The 20141-nt window shown below is 32.8% G+C and overlaps 2 protein-coding genes across 4 annotated transcripts; both read right to left on the minus strand.

Moving 5' to 3' along the window:
- On the minus strand, positions 1-8948 carry LOC146938344 (putative BPI/LBP family protein At1g04970). Of its 3 annotated transcripts, XM_085752289.1 has the most exons (7): positions 8763-8856; positions 5311-5642; positions 3531-3670; positions 2347-2698; positions 1863-2111; positions 1319-1444; positions 47-499 (listed from the first exon to the last, which is right to left on the minus strand). In XM_085752289.1, the coding sequence occupies exons 1-7, from the start codon at positions 8839-8841 to the stop codon at positions 296-298; spliced, it is 1482 nt and encodes a 493-aa protein (XP_085608415.1). In that variant the 5' UTR covers positions 8842-8856; the 3' UTR covers positions 47-295. The 3 variants fall into 3 exon arrangements, with proteins under 3 accessions (XP_085608414.1, XP_085608413.1, XP_085608415.1); XM_085752288.1 differs by lacking the exon at positions 5311-5642 and having other exon boundaries at positions 1-499; positions 8434-8948; XM_085752287.1 differs by lacking the exon at positions 8763-8856 and having other exon boundaries at positions 1-499; positions 5311-5802.
- A 5308-nt stretch (positions 8949-14256) lies between these two features.
- On the minus strand, positions 14257-14766 carry LOC146938345 (histone H4). Its single transcript, XM_085752292.1, has one exon. The coding sequence runs from the start codon at positions 14694-14696 to the stop codon at positions 14385-14387; it is 312 nt and encodes a 103-aa protein (XP_085608418.1). The 5' UTR covers positions 14697-14766; the 3' UTR covers positions 14257-14384.
- Between the last annotated feature and the right edge of the window lie 5375 nt (positions 14767-20141).

The raw sequence follows: 20141 nt of genomic DNA on the forward strand, positions 1-20141 counted from the left end.
TAGATCCAATTCAAAAAATAATGGTATAAATATTTAACAAGTAATCTTCATGGTACATGGTACACAATCCTAAACTCAGATGGCAATGGCATGGTGATATATACAAAAGTAGCCTAGTGATATAGTTCTTATTTCTACATACATTATACATATTCTACAGACTATACAGATAACTTACCATAAAAAATATAGCAGAGTGATATAGTTCTTATTTCTACATACATTATACATATTCTACAGACTATACAGATAACTTACCATAAAAAATATAGCAGACAAATTCTTTGGAGTAGTTTTATGATACATAATTTGAGTGTTGAGTAAAATAGTAGTCATCTTCTGTAAAGGAAAAATCACTACACAATGAAATCCATGGATAATTGTACAAGATAACAGTATTCTGAAATCCATAACCATCAATATTTGGCAATGGGAGACTCTTTAATTGGTGGTTCAAGTATGGTAGGACAGCTGTTTTGAGGACACTTGATATCAGCGACTGCAAATATTGACAGAGTTGAAGGGTGAGATTCTTGTTAGTCAGATAGCAAACGACAAAGGTTTACCAATCACATTCGAAAATATAAATTTTAAATAAAGGAAAGTCTAGTTTACAAGTCTCTTGACAGATCGAGTTTGGGAGGGTAGATGTATACAACCTTACCCGTACTAGCGGAAAGGCTGTTACCATGATCCGAAGCCATAACCTCAAGGTCATAAGGCAGCAGCCTTATTGCTGTGCCAGGACTCGCCTTCTAACTACTAAACTATATGTGCAGAATCATAAATGAATCCTTAAAGTGAAACATGAAGGTTAAGGGCAAAAAGTATGTGGAATGAAATTCGTATGAAGCAGTGACAGACACGGACACGAAAAAGACACTGACACATCAACAATGGTAATAATTTGAAAAAAAAATAAAATTATTGTATTAGACCACATGTGTTGGTGTCGTGTCAGTATTGACTCTGACATATGTCAGACATTGGGCACGCCTTCAATCTGAAGATTTGGTACTGCATATCCGATTATCCCCACTCTTTCTTTCAATCAAGTGATTTGAAATGGTATGGTGAAAATACACAAAGAACATAAACCTAGCACCTTGAGCATGTATTTGACCATAATTCAAGACCAGTCATCTAGTGCACACAGTTAACAGGCGAGTCACATTATCAATTCAAGCTATCCATTATGGCAAACCAAACAATAATTATAACAGAAACTCCAACCCAACAGTTCATTTTAATACAATTTTGAATAGAACACATGCATGATAGCAAGATGAAAAAAACCAACACTTATATTCTGATTTACCTGAATAAGACTTATGTGCAGTTTTCCTATTTTGCTCCATTTCAAGTATGCATAAAATTGTTGTAATCTAAGGCTACCAGAAAGATTGTTTCCTAAAATTTCAACAGCACATGAAGCACTTATATCCTGCAGCATAAGCAAGAACAAGGGGCCATGTCATATAGAATATTGATCATGGCTACACAAACTGATTAATGAGATCGTTGTCATGCTGAGACAGAAAAATCATTGGCAATTTTGAAACATTAGTCTAAAGATAAAATCATGAAGTTGTTCGGTAATTGTTCTTATTTTCTAGCTTAAACGGTGCTTGTTTTACAGAATAATAGAATTTGAGTTAAATATTAAAAAAAATAGATAAAACTACAAAAGATCTCCTACTTGATTTGGAAAGCTCCACTCAACTACTTTTTGAAAAGTACCTTAAATTTATTTTTTATACATAATACTGTTTGGCCTAACTTTTTCTTTTAAAAAATCTTTATCAGCTGCTAACTGCCCACTTAAGAACATTTGTTTTCATTCAAAGATTCAACAAACCTACCACTGAGATGCATGCAACAGGTATGACTTCACTGCCTTCTAAAACATCAATTGTTATATCTACAGAAAGAGTAGCACCAATATCTTGGTAAGTCACTTGGATGACTGGTGGAGATGATGCAGAGATATTAATCTGCATGTCGTCGTTTGGATATCGCTTGTATAATTGCGGAACTATGAATCTCCATCCAGCGGTGTTCAGAAGGGCCTGATCAGCTAGTTCATCGATAATCATTTGCAATTTACCTGCCTGAGCCATAAAACCACACAAATTATCAAACAACTTTTCGTTATATATTAATGTAAAACCATCCGACATAAATGCTTGAAGTGAAACAGTGATGAAGTTATCCGATTACTCAATATAACCGAATCGTCATTTCTGACAGCTTTTTATCCAATTAGGCAAAATAATTAGAATCATAGAAAAAATAATTGGCAATGGATTATGGCATATAAAAGAAGACAGACTTTCAAAAACTTACATTGAAGTAAACTAGAGAAGCAGATTTGAACACATCTTCATGTATTGAAATCTTTATCATCTTTGGTAAACCACCACAGGCAGAAGAAACCTTGAATCCATTCTTGTAACTTTGAGGTACAAAAACTTCACTTGTCCTTGCGAATAAACCATTAATTGCAATTGCAATTGAGGAATTACTCAACACAGGATTGCCAACAAACGAAACATTTAGTGAAACAGTTTTATCTAGTGATATTTGCTTTGGAAGAGCTTGCAAAACATTATCAAGCTTTACTATCCCTTCTGTTATTTTATCTGAAATGGCTTCTTCTACTGAAGATGCTATAATATCTTGAAAAGCATCTACTAGCCTGAAATAAGCATAAAGAAGTTAATGGCATGATATCTTCATTATATTTTTAGGTCCTGTTTGGATAAAAGACTTAATTGAGTGCTTATAGTATAAATGCTTCTCATATAAGTGTTCATGTATAAGTTGTTTTTATAAGAAAAGATAAAATAAACTCAAACTGTTTACATATAAGCTATAACTTTTTTTATAAGCTAACATGGAGAGCTTATGGAAATAAGCTAAAAGCAGCTTATGAACATGTCATAAGTTTTCATAAGCTCTCCAAAACAGTCTCAAACAAGTGCTTATGCCACTAGATAAGATCAAATAAGTCATTCGAAACAGACCCTTAAATCAGGCCTATGTGAGACTAGATGATAATAACAACATGAAAGAAAAATGATTCTATGTATAAATTAACAAATGTTTGAAAGGGATCATGTTAAGATAGAAAATGATGAGAAGTTAGCCGGTGACAGCTAGAGTGGTTCGGTGATTAGTTAGACGAAATTAGCATAATGTAATAAATAGGAGAGGACACATGGGAAGAGGGATAACGTTGAGATTAATAAACATCGAGTGAATATAGCAATGACCCTGTTGTAAAAGGGAAAATCCTAGGAGGAAAGACATTCTCCTATTCTAGTCAATGAAGTTGTTAAAGAATAATATACTATTTGGTTAAATTTAGAAGCTCAGTTAGAGGTAGTTTCTATTTTCCGCGGATAAAGTTTGTTTTAAAACAAAGTAGTGAGGAATAAAATTGAAATATAGATTCGATAATACAGTTTTCGATGAAAGAATGTACGAACAGTATCATTTATCAGAAACATGGCTTAAGAATTGCTTACAATTGGTAAAGCCAAGCTGCTCCACCATCCAACTTTATGGATAAATCTCCCACATAGCATCCATGATCTAAAAGACTCAACTTAAGAGTTCCTTCTTTGTTCTTTAAATTTAATGTAAGCCCCACTTGCATACCTGTAACCTTCCAAACATGGCACAACACAACTCATTAGTGATATTATCACATAAGTGTTTATGCATTAGCTATTTGTACAACAAAAGATAAAATTCAGTCAAACTGTTTTCTTTAAACTATAAGTTGTTTCCATAAGCTATCATGTATAGCTTATGAACATACCATAAGTTGTTTTCAACTTTAGGAAGACATTTCCATTTGTTTCATAGTCAAACCTTCAAAATAGTCAAACCTTCAAAATTAAAGCATAATACAAGTAGTCAAACTACAAAATTCACTAGAACTAAAACAAAACTCTGGTCCAAGTAGGTATCCCAATTAGTAACCAAACGAGTTTTATGTAATAGTTCCAATATTCGAGTCGTAGAAACTAACTTAACCAATAACTTACTATTATTTTCCTATAAAAAAAAAAAAAAAAAAAAAAACATAACTCTTGTTAAAGAGTCTCACATCGGATAAGAGATTGTGTCTGACAATGTGTTTACAAGTTACGGTAATCCTCACCTCACAAACCAGTTTTGCAAGGTTATATTAAGTAGGGGTGGCAAAACGGGTCTGACCCGTCGGGCCGGCCTGTTTGGCCCGCTATTTTTGGCGGGTTGAGTCAAAGTTTTGAACTCGCTTTCTATAGTTGGCTCGGCTCGTCTCGTCTCGCTAAAATACGGGGCGGGGCGGGCCGGCCCGCTTAACTCGTTGGAAACGGGCACGGGGTGTGGCGGGGCAGCCCGCTTAACTCGTGTTTCAATTTGTTATTTTGAGTCTTATTTTATGTTTTATTTATTTATTTTGGTTGTTAGATATATTTTGAGACTTATTTTATGCTTTTGGATTTATCTTGGTTGTTGAGTTTATTTATTTTGAAACTTATTTTATAATTTGGTTGTTGGATTTATTTTATGTTGCACATTTGCCTTATTTTGCTATTAGTTATGATGTTGAATTCGACAATTTGATAATTATCTTATTTTTCACAAATTTACTTGTTACCCATTCTTTTATATTTTTTTACGATAAAAGCAACATAGTTTTTTTTTTTTGTAACAATTAAGTTGTAAAAAAAAAATTTAAAAGTTTTTGCTTGGCGGGCCGACCCGCCAACTCGTAAGCCCGCCCCTAAACGGGGCGGGGTGAGATTTTGGACTCGATCACAAAATTTTACTCGGCTCGTCTCGTCTCGTTTTTAGCGGGCTTAGACGGGGCGGGCCTAAATGGGGCGGGCCGGCCCGCTTTGCCATCCCTAATATTAAGCTCAACCACAATTTCTAATTGATTCTTTCTTTTCCCACCCTATTGATTTCTCACACGCCCTATTTTATTCGGATTATATAATCCGTACATCATAAACACCTCATAAAAACCTCCAAAACACGTTAAAATTTTAGAATCCGAATAGGGCGCGCGAGAAACTCATATAGTGGTAAAAGTAACGACCTTTCTAATATGGTATAAGAGCCTCCCCAAGATCCGTCGGAAAACCTGCTATCAGGTTTCTTCTTACGGACCACCCACCATTATTTATATACAACTTACAATAACTTCTACTTATATTTTCTCAAACTATTTTCGATCGGTGTCTAGGTGTCACTATCGATGTTCGAATCTGTATTGTTACTTCGAATTGAGTAAAAATTTCAGCGTCATACCTTAATTGAAGCAGTCCCACTATCAGAAATCCCAAAAGGAAGCAACCAAGAACTGACAGTATACTTCCACTTCATACTCAAATCAACAATAGCACCAGTAACAACTACAACAATACCACTCTCTCCAATCATAATATCCGAAGTATTAACTTGAACATCCTTAATCATGATATCAGACAGAGTCACCTTAGCATTTCCAACAAGTGGAACATATGCAGTATTCTCAATCTTAGGTAACTTAACATAAACAATAGTTTCAATACCTTTCTCTATCAACAAATCCTTTGCAAAATCAAGACCTTTGTTAGATATAACGCCAGAGATGAAACCATCTTCAAAGGGTTGGTTATAAGCGATTGTTGGAATTAATAGAAGGTGTAATAATAAGAAGAGAATCAAGAGTTTCATTAGTTTTTGGATTTTGTTTAAGAGTATGGTTTTTTTTGAAAGTGTTGTGTGTAGATTGGTTTGTGGAATTGGTTACGTAGGTATGAGGAATTGGTTGGTGTTGGAATTTGGATTTTGTTCGGTTTTTCTGATATGTGATGTTGACTTCAAGTTAATAGGGTATGGATCAACTGGTAAGTACCATATGAGCTCGTGAACCACGCGACAAGTAGTTGCACTTGTCGAATTTTTTTAGCGGTTGGTATGAGTAGGGTTGAAAAGAGTAATAGTCACTTTGGTCCCTGAAATTATAATGAATAGTCGAAATAGTCCTTCAATGTATCAAAACTTTAAAGTAGTAATTGATTGCGCATTTTGTTAGTCAAAATAGTCTTTAACATTAAAATATTTCATTAATATTGTCAGAGTAGTCCTCCAATATACTTACTTATTGTCACATTAGTGCTTATAAGTATATGTTTATTGTCATTTTAGTCCCTATATGAAAAGAGTTATTGTGAACATTGAGAGGTTATTTTAGTGTCAAAGACTATTTTGACTAACATAATGCACAATCAAGGACTATTTTAAAATTTTGATACAATGAAGGACTAAAATGACTAATCATTACATATTCAGGGACTAAAGTGACTATTACCCCGGTTGAAAATGTTGAGTAGAGTTCTACTTATCTTAACTCAACTAGATTCAATAAAAATTTGTTCATCTCAAAACTCGATTTAAGTGTGATACAAATATTATTTTAACTTGAATTCAACTATTTAAAATTTACGAATAATCTGACTCCTTATATTTAACTCATTTGATCAAATCACATAATTTAAAAATATTTTCTTGTCAAAAGGAAGGAAAAAAAAGGTTTTTAACCTTTTAATTTTTTAAATACAAAGGTTGAATTAGTATAAAAGTTATCCCAAGAATAAGGTGTTCAATTGATAGATACAAGTCAGCCCTACATAAATATAGGAATCTGTAGAACCTAAAAACCCCAATCATGCTAATACTCAAATCTAATTCAATCTAATTCAATCACTTGAAGTTAAATCAATCTAAGTATTTCTCATTGTTTGCACCAAAAATGATAGTTCAAAAGAACTATCTTACTCCACCATAAAAAATATACTTCAATTTAAGTTAAACCACTCCAAGATATTTAAATATAAAAAATCAAGCTGAAAATTTATGGTGTAGCGTCCATGTTATAAATAAGTTCTCCACCAATCAAGATAATCTCAGAGTACGCCTTAGAACAATGTCAATCAATGCATGTGTGCTATTGAACACCTTGTGTAATTCTTATTGTAACAACACATTTTTGACTTAAATTTTCTACAAGTCAAAATTGATCATTCCGTCAAATTTATCTAACCCAAACTTTGTAGCAAAACTTGTGATTGCAGTTATATCCATACTGTAAATCATGCACCATATATTGAACCTAGAAAAGAAAAGAGAGGTGGAGTCACAATGGACACGCTTAAGTTTTAAGCCTTTTCTAGTCATAACCTTTTTGAAACAAAAGTTTCTAGTACCGCCTTCTTTTGTGATGTAGAAGATCAGACAAGGCTACAACCAAAAGGTATGATATTAGTTACTGGGAAGACCGGGGGAGCATCTGCCACAACCGATGATCTAGGACCATAAGAGGGGGAGATGTCACATCTCCACTCAAACTTAATATATTAGAAATATGAGTCACTTTTTATATGACCAATATTAGTTCCAAAAAAAAATATTGTATCCATCTATAATTGACGTGAGACTTAAAATTCACACTTAAACCTAATAGAGGTCTCGTCTCTGATTGTATGTCCACTTTAATTTTTCTAAAAATGATTTTAAGTGTGTTATTTAGGTGAGGTATTAAAAATGTTCCTTGACAATATATTGTTCTTGTCAAATATTTATTTTATATTTTTCTTATTAATAAGAGTTAAATAGAAAATAATATAATAAGTTCACAAGATAATAGAAAATAACCATTGATTTATAACATGCAACTATGGAATCAGATTAAATGCTAGTATAAACATGCAGCACTGATACTTTATATGAAAGGTGTGGTTCAATGTCTAATATGTGTCCATGTTGAACACCTACACAACATGACACCCTAAACATCATTTATTTCTAATTTCTTAAATTATTATCATTGTTTATGTGTAATGTGTAAGTCTGTGTCGAACCGGATTTATGTGCAGGGTGTAACTACACTGCAGTCAGTCACATCTGAACCGTCCAACCAATATCAGACTACTCACATTTTAATCTCGGATTTTATATTGAAAAACAAATAAAATCCAAACTTAAAATATCGACCATGATCACATGCGCAAACTGCATGAAGTCTGACTGCACTCAATCCAAATCCTTCTTTTGTCGTGTCCTATGTCTGAGTTCCTATAAATACTCCCTCCGTTCCTTTTTAAGTGTCTCTTTTGAAGAAATTTTTTGTTCCTATTTAACTGTCACTTTCAAAGTTCAATGCAATATTAAATGTTGTTTTACCAATATTATCCTTAGTTATTTATTGCGGAGAGAGAAATATATGAAATGAGATATTAAATGAATAAGGTCATTATAGTAAAAGTACAACTTATTGCATCAAAAGTAGTAACAATCATTGACTATCTTGGTTTATGTAAAATCTCAAAATGTGACAATTAAAAAGGAACAGAGGTAGTATTTCATACGAGTAAAGTTTCAACTTCATACCTTAATTGAAGCAGTCCCACTACCAGAAATCCCAAATGGAATCAACCAAGAGCTCACAGTATACTTCCACTTCATACTCAAATCAACAGTAGCACCAGAAAATACTACAACTATACCACTCTCTCTAATAATCACTGAAGAAGAATTAACTTGAACATCCTTAATCATGATATCAGACAGAGTCACCTTAGCATTTCCAACAAGTGGGACATATGCAGTATTCTCAATCTTAGGTAACTTAAGAAGAACAATAGTTTCAATGCATTTCTCTATCAACAAATCCTTAGCAAAATCAAGACCCTTGTTAGATATAACACCAGAGATGAAACCATCTTCAAAGGGTTGAACATAGCCACTTGTTGGAATCAGTAGAAGGTATAATAGAAAGAAGAGATTCAAGAGTGTCATTAGTTTTTTTGAAAGTGTTGTTTGTTGGAGATTGGTTTGTAGAATTGGTTACGTAGGTATGAGGAATTGGTTGGTGTTGGAATTTAGATTTTGTTTGGTTTTTTGGATACGTGATGTTGACTTGGAGTTAATACGGCATGGATCAACTAGTAATTTACTATGTGAACTCGCGAACCACGCTACGAGTAGTTAACAACTGCACTAGTCCATTTTTCTAGCTGTTTGACATGAGTAGGGTTGAAAATGTAAACTCGAATCCAACTCATCGGCGCTCAACTCGATTTTGAAATTGGTTTAGTTTGAAACTCGATTTTGGTATGATACCAATCTTTTTTTAGTTTTAGTTCATTTGTTTAAAGTTTACAAACAATTTGTTTCGTTAGATTCAGCTCATTTGCTCGAATCATATAATTTAAAAATATTTCTGTCAAAAAAAAGAAATTTTTAGATTTTTAACCTTGTAGTTTAATTTTTTTTAAATGCAAAAGGTTAAATTAATATAAAAGTTATCTCAAGAATAAGGTGTTTAATCGATAAATAAAAATACAAAAGTAAGACCTGTGTAAATATACAGACAAATATAGAAAACTAAAATGCAATCGGCTACAAACACTTCAAAATAATAACACAAAACCACATCAAAACTAGTGCAACTAAATGTGACAAAATCAACAAAATTCAATAAATAGAATTTAGACCGTTCAAAATATTTTTCCACTTTCAAACGATTCGAACTATATATAGCTAAAGTTCGACTCATTTAGTTAATGACCTTAATTTTCAACTTAAGTTCAACTTATTTAGTTCATTAACCAAGGTCATTGAGTTGATTGTCAAATCGAGTTTCAAACAAACTAGTTCGAGTAGGCTTGGTTCAACTTGTTTGTTACCATTGGATTGATCTAAGGGCCAACATTTAGACAAGGAGACAGAAGGAAACTGTTGGGGAAGGAGAGGATCCAGATTCAATTTTATAGATAGCATAGCATTATTTCCAATTGTGAGAGAAAATGATTTTATTGGGTCCCATATGTTAATTCATTTTTCCTTCCTACATTCTGCTACAACCAAGTTTCTTTACTACATTCCTTTTACTCAAGTTTCTTTACTTCTTGTTTTATCTCAAACTAATAAGGAAAATGTTTTTTTTTTGACAAAAACTAATAAGGAAAATGTTGTTAGACACCCTAATAGTTTATACACTATAAGAGAAATAGTGATGTGATAATTGTTATAAGTTGATTATGTGATAGGAAGAGTAAGATAAAGATAAAATGATGTGTTAAGTTTCCATAGAAAAAGTTGGGGCATTCAATTGTTTTAAGTGTTAATTATCATTGTCTATTTTATTTTGTTTTTTTAATCAAATCACCATTGTCGTTTTTTTAAAATAAAAATCACCATTGTCTATTGTTCAGTTTTCAAGAAGATATTTTTTCTTTTGATTCAAATTTAGCAATTTAAAGAAATTGAATTTTACCTAGGAGGTCTCTCTCCTCTCAAAAAATCTAAGAGGTCTCTCTCATTCGATATCAAATTTGATTACGTACTTGCATAGCCTTGGTCTGATTGACACAAGGGCAACAATTTCATGCTACGCCGGAACCATCATTTTTTTTTTGACGTTCGCAACCATCATGTTATAACATAAACATATGATATGATTCTTTTATTAGAAATGAAGATATATTAAATGTAAGGATTTTTTTTTGTTTAACCCTCTGGTTGTCGGTGGAAGGTAGCTCTAATAAATGATACATAGGAGTAACATGGTGAAATAAGGGCTCGTGAAAATCAGTATATAGAAAGTCAACGGGGTGAAAACATATATGTCTCTGTCTTATGCTCGTTCATCAAGTTTAGGGGAATTTTGTCTTTTCAAATAGTAATTTATTAAATTTTCTTGTACAAATTAAATTATCTCAAGAGAGATGTTACAGTAAGTAGTATCAAATGAGGGTGTCTAATGATTAATTTTAAAAATTAGGGTGGAAAGAGCAACTAAGCATATAAATCAAGGGGGGCTAGGTCATGGCTGGTGTGTCAAAGTGGAGATTGTTGTGTATATGTGGCCCATAAAAATTGATACTCAATGTTAGTTAGTAGATACAAAGTTAGTGAGAGGAGAATGTACAAGTAATTGCGAACATTCTAAAAAAAAAAACATTATGATTGGTAGATTGAGCTTTCTGAGTTGTAATTGCTTGAGACAAAGTGATCCATACAAAAAATATATTCATTGTGCAAAGAGAATGTATGGTCACTCAATTGGTATGCTTAGTTCTCGTGAGCTTAGATCAGTTAAATAAAATATGCAAGGTCCGGGGTTCGAACCTCGGACACAAAAAAAAAAAAAAAAAAGTTCTTCATGTGGCATTAGAATTAAGGCAAACATTTTTTTTTTGTGCTTTCGCACCTGTTTCCGATCCACCAAAGGTGGACGACTAATCTGACTCATGCATACAGACATGTGCACTGGCTAAGCGTTGTTCCCCTTGGGAATCGAACCCGGTATTTTCCGGGTACGTCCTTGGAAGGAGCTCCTTGCCACTAGAGCGAAAGCAACTTGGTTATTAAGGCAAACATTTCATTAGAGGTGCAATTGATTATTAATCATCAATGAGTCCCTCAACCTTGCCAAGATCGTTCTGCAATACCATATACAGGCATGTCATTCAAGTTTCCATACTAATGAGGCTATAACAAGGACATTGGGAGCAATGTGAGAGCAACACATTCATAAATTGTGCATCATTTATTGAGTGTGCAATTTTCTCACTCATAGCTGATCATTCAATTTGGATTCTGACTCTCACAAGTCAGTTTTTGTCACTCATAGTCTGTAATGTTCTTGCAATTTATTTGTTTATTTCTTGCATTTCATGCACTCAATTGGTTTGCAATCAAGTATTCTGCATATGACTTGCTTTTCATTAAGATTCAACTAACTAACGTTCCACTGTTTGTCATGATCCTAACAAACTCAATTTTCAACTCATTTGATTCGTGAACACAAATTCAAAGAATTAATTGACGAGTCTCGAACTATGTTCAAGTTCACCTAAGTCATTGTTAGTCGTGTTTTTACAACGAGGATTCAGTCAAGACTCTATATTTTCTTCTTATCTCTCCCTCATATTTTTTGTTGGAAACCAATGTCGTAGTGTTTGAGAAAAACACTCGAAATTAGAACTCTGTCAACTCCATCTTATTGGCTTCTGGACATCATTTAACAGCAACTTCACCTTCACTTTTGTTGCGAAATCAGGATAAGCCGTCGGCCGTCTAGGAGTGGTTCACCATGGTTCACAACATGAAGTTTCCAAGTGCAACCAAATGGAGATTTCTCCCATCTATCCCATGTATGTAACAAATTTGACATGTATATAGGTAACAGATGTTTCCATTTCTTATATAGCTAATTCAATCATTCCAAGTGTACATCAAAGTAAACCTTCAATTGCACCTACTCTTGTTTTGACGAATTCAGTGATACCTTTTCTTATTAATCTGACTAACATTGTGTCATATAACACAATGATTGTAAGCTTTTGATATAGATGTTTTGGGTAGAAGCCACAACAACTCAGTATAACAACTCACTTTTTATGTATAATTTCTCTTCTACAGCAATCCTAAAACAATATCTAGGAATTTGTAATGCAAAACATATCATTCATTTATACACTTAAATTCTATTCTCGTCATGGAAGTTAGATATAGCAGAATTTTGGGAGGAGATTTCATGAGGATTTGGGTGATGATTCATTTTGTATTGATGAAGAAAGAATCAATTTTGTGATAGGAAGAAATTCAATCACTGTTATGTATGTATACATATATATATGTATACACGTATGATGGAAGTTGTATCCAAAAGGTGCATATATATATATATATATATATATATATATATATATATATATATATATATATGGGGTTTGCTAGGATACACCCACTAGATTTTATTAAGGTGTATTTTAGCAAAAATATAACTAAAAAGTTGTTAAATACACCTTAAGGTGAATGTTGCTAAAACACACCTTCTAAAAAATAAGTGGGTGTATGTTAGCAACTCCTATAGGCATTTGCTAGGATACACCCACTTATTTTGTAGAAGGTGTGTTTTAGCAAGTTATAACAAAAAAGTAGTTAAATACACCTTAAGGTGTAGCTTGCTAAAACACTCCCACATAAAAACTAGTGGGTGTGTTCTAGCAAATCCCTATATATATATATATATATATATATATATATATATATCAAAAGTCACAAAGGTTTAAAATAATATGGAAGAGATGCAAACGTTTGAAGAGATGCAATGTATCATGGTACAAAGTCACAAAGGTTTAAAGTAATATGGAAGAGATGCAAATGTTTGAAGAGATGCAATGTATCATGGTACAATTAATAATCATTCAAGTTACAATAGTTAATATTCACGGTACAAAGAATTTTAAATTCATTTTGAAAGTTAGATAAAAGAATAATTTAAAACGTTGTATCCCATCCTTCAATAGGAACAACAAAAAATTTGTAGCTATTGTCCTACTTTCTATCCATTAAAGAGGGGAAAGTTTTTGTGTGGGCCCCACACCCAATTTGTTCTTTCCATGCCACCATTCTTTGGATCCAAACGAGGGAAAGGATATTGAAATCCGTGCTTTCTTTCTTTGATGTATCTTTCTTTTTAGATATGATTTCAAATATATCGGTTTCAAGAATTCACAAATAAGATATCATTTGATGTTTTATTGAAAACCTAACGCTCTCGGCTCTTGTGATAAGACTATATCTTCAACATTTTCTGATAGAAATAAAATGCTCATTAATGTATACTTGATATAAAAAAACTTCTCTATAATAAACCCCAACTGACTTCTCTCATTCGCATTCCTGTTCCATTAGAACGAAAAGGAAAAACCTCTATACATAAACCACAATAAGAAGGTTAATACTTTTTTAATTGACTTATTTGAGCTTATTTATTAACATAAATACTTACAAGACTTTTTGAAAGAACTATGAGAAAAAAATGCTTCAAACATGTACATAAATTGTTATTTTTGTTAGCTCTTTAAAATAATTATGAAAATAGATTGTCCATATGTCACTTTTGCAATGTGTTTATCCAATTCTGGATTGAAAAAACCATATTGCCGCAGAAGCTTAGTTTTGTAGCTTCAGTAAATCACAACAAAAGAAGCCATAAGCACGCTTGGAGACAAACACACAACCAAACAGACATTATAGCATATAAATAAGTGCTTATCATGATAAACACTTATTGAACAACCAACAAACTAAGCTATTGGATAGATGCTTAAGTAAACAGATGCATTATCAGCTTAATCTTTCTCCTTAAATGATTCTTCTACACGATTAAAAAAAGAGAAAAATAACACAAAATTATAATTCATCAGAAACGATTACTTCATTAGATTTCATTCTTGTTAAACTTACAAAGAAACAGAACCTAATTAACAACCAAATTAATCATAATAAAGAAAAATCACATCATCACATGTTCCAATTCATCTTCTTCAACCTCCGAATCCATAAAGCGTTCTTCCTTGTCTCTTCAAAGCATAAACAACATCCATAGCAGTCACTGTCTTCCTCCTTGCATGCTCAGTGTATGTCACCGCATCACGAATCACATTCTCCAAGAAAATCTTAAGAACACCTCTTGTTTCCTCATAGATCAAGCCGCTGATTCTCTTAACACCACCTCTTCTTGCCAATCGACGAATCGCTGGCTTTGTGATACCCTGGATGTTGTCACGAAGAACTTTTCGATGTCTCTTTGCACCTCCCTTTCCTAGTCCCTTACCTCCCTTTCCACGACCTGACATTTTCAAGAGAAAATTTGAGAAACGGAGAAAATTGGGTAATTTTGGAAATTTAGGGTTTTGACTTGGATTTGTGTGGGGAATTGTGAAGGGGGTGTTGGAGTATTTATTAGAGGGAATTGAGTTTTTGTGTTTTGATATGGGTCGTTGGATTTTAAGTAATCGACGGTTTAAATTGGCGATCCGTGTGTATTGTGAGAAAGAATACTGAACGTTGATAAGTGAAATCTAACGGTTTGGATTTGTTTTGTTGTGCCTGTGCGGATAACCATTTACTTTGTGCTATTCCATAGCAAGTATTTAGTAGTAATTTTTATTTTTTTAAGAGTGTAACGAGTATTTTATTGGTTAGTTGATAATGATATTTTTTTTGGCTAAATTACGTTTTTATCCCATAAACTATTTTTAGGTTTTGCTTTGTTGCATTTTCTTCCCTTTGAAGTTTTTTTTTTTTTTTTAAGGATTCCCTTTGAAGTTATAAATGTTAGGGTTAAATTTGTTTTTGATCTTTATAAATATACAAATTTTTCATTTTAATCTCTCTAAAATTTTCCTTTAACTTTTAGTCCGTATAAAATTTTCAATCATTACTTTTGATCTCTGTTTTTAACTGAATTTTTTTATTTTTTAATAAAATTGTGTACAATATTGTAAAATCTTTCTACAAAAATAGAATTTTTTAACAAAACATAAATTAAATATGAATTTTTAACCGTCAAAAATAGAAAAATTCATATTTAGTTTATTTTTGTAAAAATATTCTAATTTTTTTGTGAGAGATTCTTATAATATTGTAAATTTTTCTGCAAAATTTTATTCAAAAATATGAATTTTACATATGAGTTTACTTTAAAGGATGGAAAACTTTTGAGGGACTAAAAGTTGAAGAAATTTTTTAGAGGGACTAAAATGAAAAGTTAACATATTTATAGGAACCAAAAACATATTTAACCCTAAATGTTATTGTTATAAAATAAACTAAATTAAGGACAAAATCAAAGGTGAAGAGAATGAGAGCTTAGTGTATTATTCTCTTCATAGATGTGTCATTACACTAAAATATGAGTCATATTTATATGAGACAAACGAGCTAGTGAACGATCAAAGCAATTAAGAATCATTGACCATACATTCACTAATGGGGTTATAGAAAGGTGGAAGATTAAGGATGGGCATGCACTAAGTTTACTATTCGTAACATGCCTCCTTGGATATCCATCACGATATGCCTCATTAAACCTTACTATAGAAAAAAAAAAAAAAAAACTCAATGGAAAAGGAAGGAAAAAAAGTGCAATATCCTTTTACATGATATATTTATTTCTTCCTTTTACAATATCCCTTTACATGAAAAAAGTCTGCTTGAGAGTGACTTTGTGAAAAGATGTGCAAGATTATCACAAGAACGAATTTATTGAATGCTTATATAACTGCTCTTATGAAGATCATGAGTTAAAAAGAATTTAGGAGAAATATGTTTTGTTTGATCTCCTTTAATGTAATCATCTTTCAACTGTGCAATGCATGTAGTGTTATCTTCGTAAATAATTGTCGCATTTATTCTCCCGATAGATAAACAACAACTCTCTTGTATGTGTGGAATTAGGGACCTCAACCAAACACATTCTCGACTCACCTCATGTAGTGCTAAGAGTTCTGCATGATTTGATGATGTTGTTGTTATGGTTTGCTTCACAACTCTTCATGAAATGGTTGTACCTCCAAATGTAAACAAGTAACTTGTTTATGATATATTATTATGATGATCTAACAGATAACCCGCATCTGCATAACCTGGTAATTCTAATTTTGGTACTTTTGAATAAAATAAACCCATGTATATTGTACCTCTATGGTAACAAAGTGTATGCTTGACTCCGTTCCAATGTCTCTATGTAGGTGATGAGCTATATCTTGCTAATAGATTGACAGAAAATGAAATATCCGGACGTGTATAATTAGCAAGGCACATTAGTGTTCCGATTGCACTGAGATATGGTACTTCATGACCAAGTATTTCTATATTCTCTTCTTGAGATCTAAAGGATCTTTCGCCACATCCAGTGATCGAACAACCATTGGAGTACACAATGGATAAGATTTGTCCATATAGAAACATTTTAATACTTTTGAAACATAAGTTTCTTGATGCACAAATATTCCATTATTCAAATGCTCAATTTATAATCTGAAACAAAACTTTGTAATTTGATGGACGAAATTGGCAAGTGCACCAAATTGTAACAAGCATTAAAGTGCTAAATTAGTAAGTTTATCGTCTCCACAAGAATTGTCGTTCAACTTAGCAATTAGCAAAACTTATTTAAGGAATAAATAGAAAAGAGATTAAAAGAGGGTTGTAGGGTTTAATTGCCCTACCCAATGCGAGATTACGTTTGTGATTCAGATATATAACGAGGATTAGGGAATCCTTGAATCCCCCTTTCTGTCTTTGTTGAAATTAACTTAGTAAAACAACAGTTATGTGGTGTCTATTGATGATTTAAGGAACTAGTTTCTAATCTCCATTAACCCTTATGGCAACATGTGCTACAATTTAACCTAGTAAAAATTGCGGTGTTCCCGAAAGGAAGAATAGTTGAGGCAAAATCCCTAATTAATTTTAAAGATAATAAACTTTAATGATTAAGGATTAAATGGAATTTGATTAATTCCTTGGTATTTAACTTGTGCTCTTGAGTGTTTTACTAAGACAGGAACAAGGTTTAAATAATACCAAGATACAAGAAATCAAAGGACATTGAATCCATGAACTAATTCTGAAGTTCAGAAAGTTAGTTCAGAATGTTGATCAGAGAGTTGATCAGAACGTTCTGATGATAGTTCAGAAGGTTGTTCATAAGCAAACCCAGAATCATCAAGAGCATGAAGAACATGCAAACTACAACGTGACATAAATATATGTCCAGGAAAGTACAATTGCATGGATATATAAACAATAAAGGCTTGGACAAGGAAAAGTGTCAAAAAGGTTTTCAAGGTTCATTCAAGACTATGAACACTTGAAGTTCTAGGAATATTCCAAAGAGGATATTATCCTAGAGGTTACTTTACTGCACTTCAGTTATGTCTCTACTATTAGGATTGATTACATCAAAAGTAGTTTTACAAATCATCCTAAAGTAAGAGCAAATGAAACATTCTGATGGTCAGAATGTTCACTCCTGCACATGCTTCCAGTTATGAACAGTGTAGTTGGTAGAAAGGTAAAAAAGGTAGAAAAAGGAGATCTTGCATCAGAGATAACTTGTCCTCTGATCAGAATCAAGCAAACCTCATAGAAGCATGGGCCTGAAGCTGCAGACCTACTATCCTTTCTCTCCTGCACAATATCCAAGGCAGATTTAAATCAACTTTATCCTACTTTATCCAGCAACTTTTGATGCATATGGAGAAGTTATTTTTGGTGGATAAAGCCTAACAAATCTCATGTCACGCCTTGAACAAACCCATAAACTCATCAGACATTCATCATTGATGAACCCAGATGAAGAACATCATGAATATCAACATTCTGATGAAGAACACAGCAGCATTCTGATGTTCATCCTGGAAACACAACAACATTCTGATGGTCAGAATGTTCACCCAAATTTTCAAGTAAAAGCTTGTGGGCCCAGGACACGTGGCATAACACCATTGGACATCCTACACCATTGCTCAGTAAAACTTGCACCATTGCAATGCATACAAATAAACAACTTGAGATTGTTTAAAAGCTCTTGCAAATTGAAATTGATCAATCTCTAAGGCTTTTGTTTCCTTAGTGCACATCAATACTCTTTGTTATCTCTTGCAAAGATACCTTCTCTTCCCCCTCCTCTGTTTGATTCTCAAACATTCAAACTTCACACAAATTGCAAAGCATACAAGAAAACAACAAAGATTGTTTGAAGCTCTTGCAACTGAAATTGATCATCACTGAAGGCTTTGTTTACCTTCTTTGTAGTGTAAATCAATACTCTTTGTTATCTCTCTTAAAGATAACTTCCTCTTCTTCTCTCTCTTCTGTTTGTTTCTCAACCATTCAAACTCCAAACATCTTGTAAAGTCTCATCTAGCTTTAGGGGTACTAAAGTGTTAGTTTGAGCAAAAGGTGTAAAAGTCTAATTGGGTAACTTAGCAAGAAGTAAAGAAAGTCTCATCTAGTTTTAGGGGTACTAAAGTGTTAGTTTGAGCAAAGGTTGTAAAAGTCTAAGTGGTTAACTTAGCAACAAGGTGCAAGCCTGCCGAGGCTTAGAGAATACAGAGTTGTAAGTGTTCAGGTGAGCACAGATTGTAAGGTGCAGGATTTGAGAGGTTATCTGAAGCATCATAGTGGAAACTCTCACAAGACTGTGAGGAGTGGACTAACCCACATTGGGGGAACCACTATAAATCTCTATGTGTTTATTCTCTCTTCCCTATACTCTTTATTTACTGCAAACACAAACACACACATACACATTTATCTTGTTAAACTGTTTCTGCACTCAGACATCAGAACGTTCTGAAGTCTGTTATTAACTTAACCATTCCAAGTTTCAGCTTGAGAATTACTCCCTCCGTTTTAAAATATAAGCAAAATTCACTTTTTAGGTTCATTCATTTAATGATGTATGTGGTCCATATGATGAACCACATACATCACTAAATGAATGAACCTAAAAAGTGAATTTTGCTTATATTTTGAAACGGAGGGAGTACTTTTTAAGTTACAGGATAATTTTAAAGGTTCACAATTCAAACCCCCCTTTCTTGTGACTATTCTATCTACTTCAAGAATTAGAAAACCCTAGGTTTCATACTTAAATTTCATTAACAATAATTAAGAAATAAGCAATTAGTACTTCCAAGAACATAGAAAGAATTACGGGTCGTCAATCCTACTAATCTACTACAGATCAATTTTCAAGATTACCGAACATATTCTTAATTGAAAAAGCATTAAGAACAGGCAAGTACAAATTAAATCAGACACAAAAAAAGCATAACTGGATGAAAACTTTATTAATAGAATCCATCAAATAAGAAGGGGTTCATCTTGGAGCCCTATAATCAAAGAGGTTTAGTTGCATATGGCAACATACATCTTTACAAATTAACAGAAAAACATACCTTAAAGTATGATCATCTGCCTGGGAACTTTGATGTTTGACCCTTGCCTTGAACCGTTAGTTTTATGAATGAATAAAAGTGTGTGCATGGTCTCTATTTGTAGCATATGATTACTTAGGGTCAGCGGCGGAGCCCTAGATGGGCCGGGGTGGGACATGGCCCACCTGAAAAAAATTAAAAACTAGTAATTATAGGTCTATTTTATGAGATTTTAAATGATTTTGTGTCAATTTTAGTTTTTGTCACATTTAAATTCCCACAAAGTGGTGTAATGGCCCACCTGAAAAAATTAAAAAATCATAGATCCATTTTGTGTTGGGTTTCAACATC

The sequence above is a fragment of the Medicago sativa genome, chromosome 3 (genome assembly GCF_051527215.1).
Source record: "Medicago sativa cultivar Bolivia chromosome 3, Bolivia_mono, whole genome shotgun sequence".
Lineage (NCBI taxonomy): Eukaryota > Viridiplantae > Streptophyta > Magnoliopsida > Fabales > Fabaceae > Medicago > Medicago sativa.

Bases quoted from the DNA above. Each gene is read 5' to 3' on its own strand.
- LOC146938344 (XM_085752289.1), bottom strand. From the start codon at position 8,841: ATGACACTCTTGAATCTCTTCTTTCTATTATACCTTCTACTGATTCCA. The intron at 2,699-3,530 runs GTAAGCAATTCT...TGCTTATTTCAG, and splicing joins GCAGCTTGGCTTTACCAATT to GCTAGTAGATGCTTTTCAAG. The intron at 500-1,318 runs GTAAATCAGAAT...CAATATTTGCAG, and splicing joins TGCACATAAGTCTTATTCAG to TCGCTGATATCAAGTGTCCT.
- LOC146938345 (XM_085752292.1), bottom strand. From the start codon at position 14,696: ATGTCAGGTCGTGGAAAGGGAGGTAAGGGACTAGGAAAGGGAGGTGCA.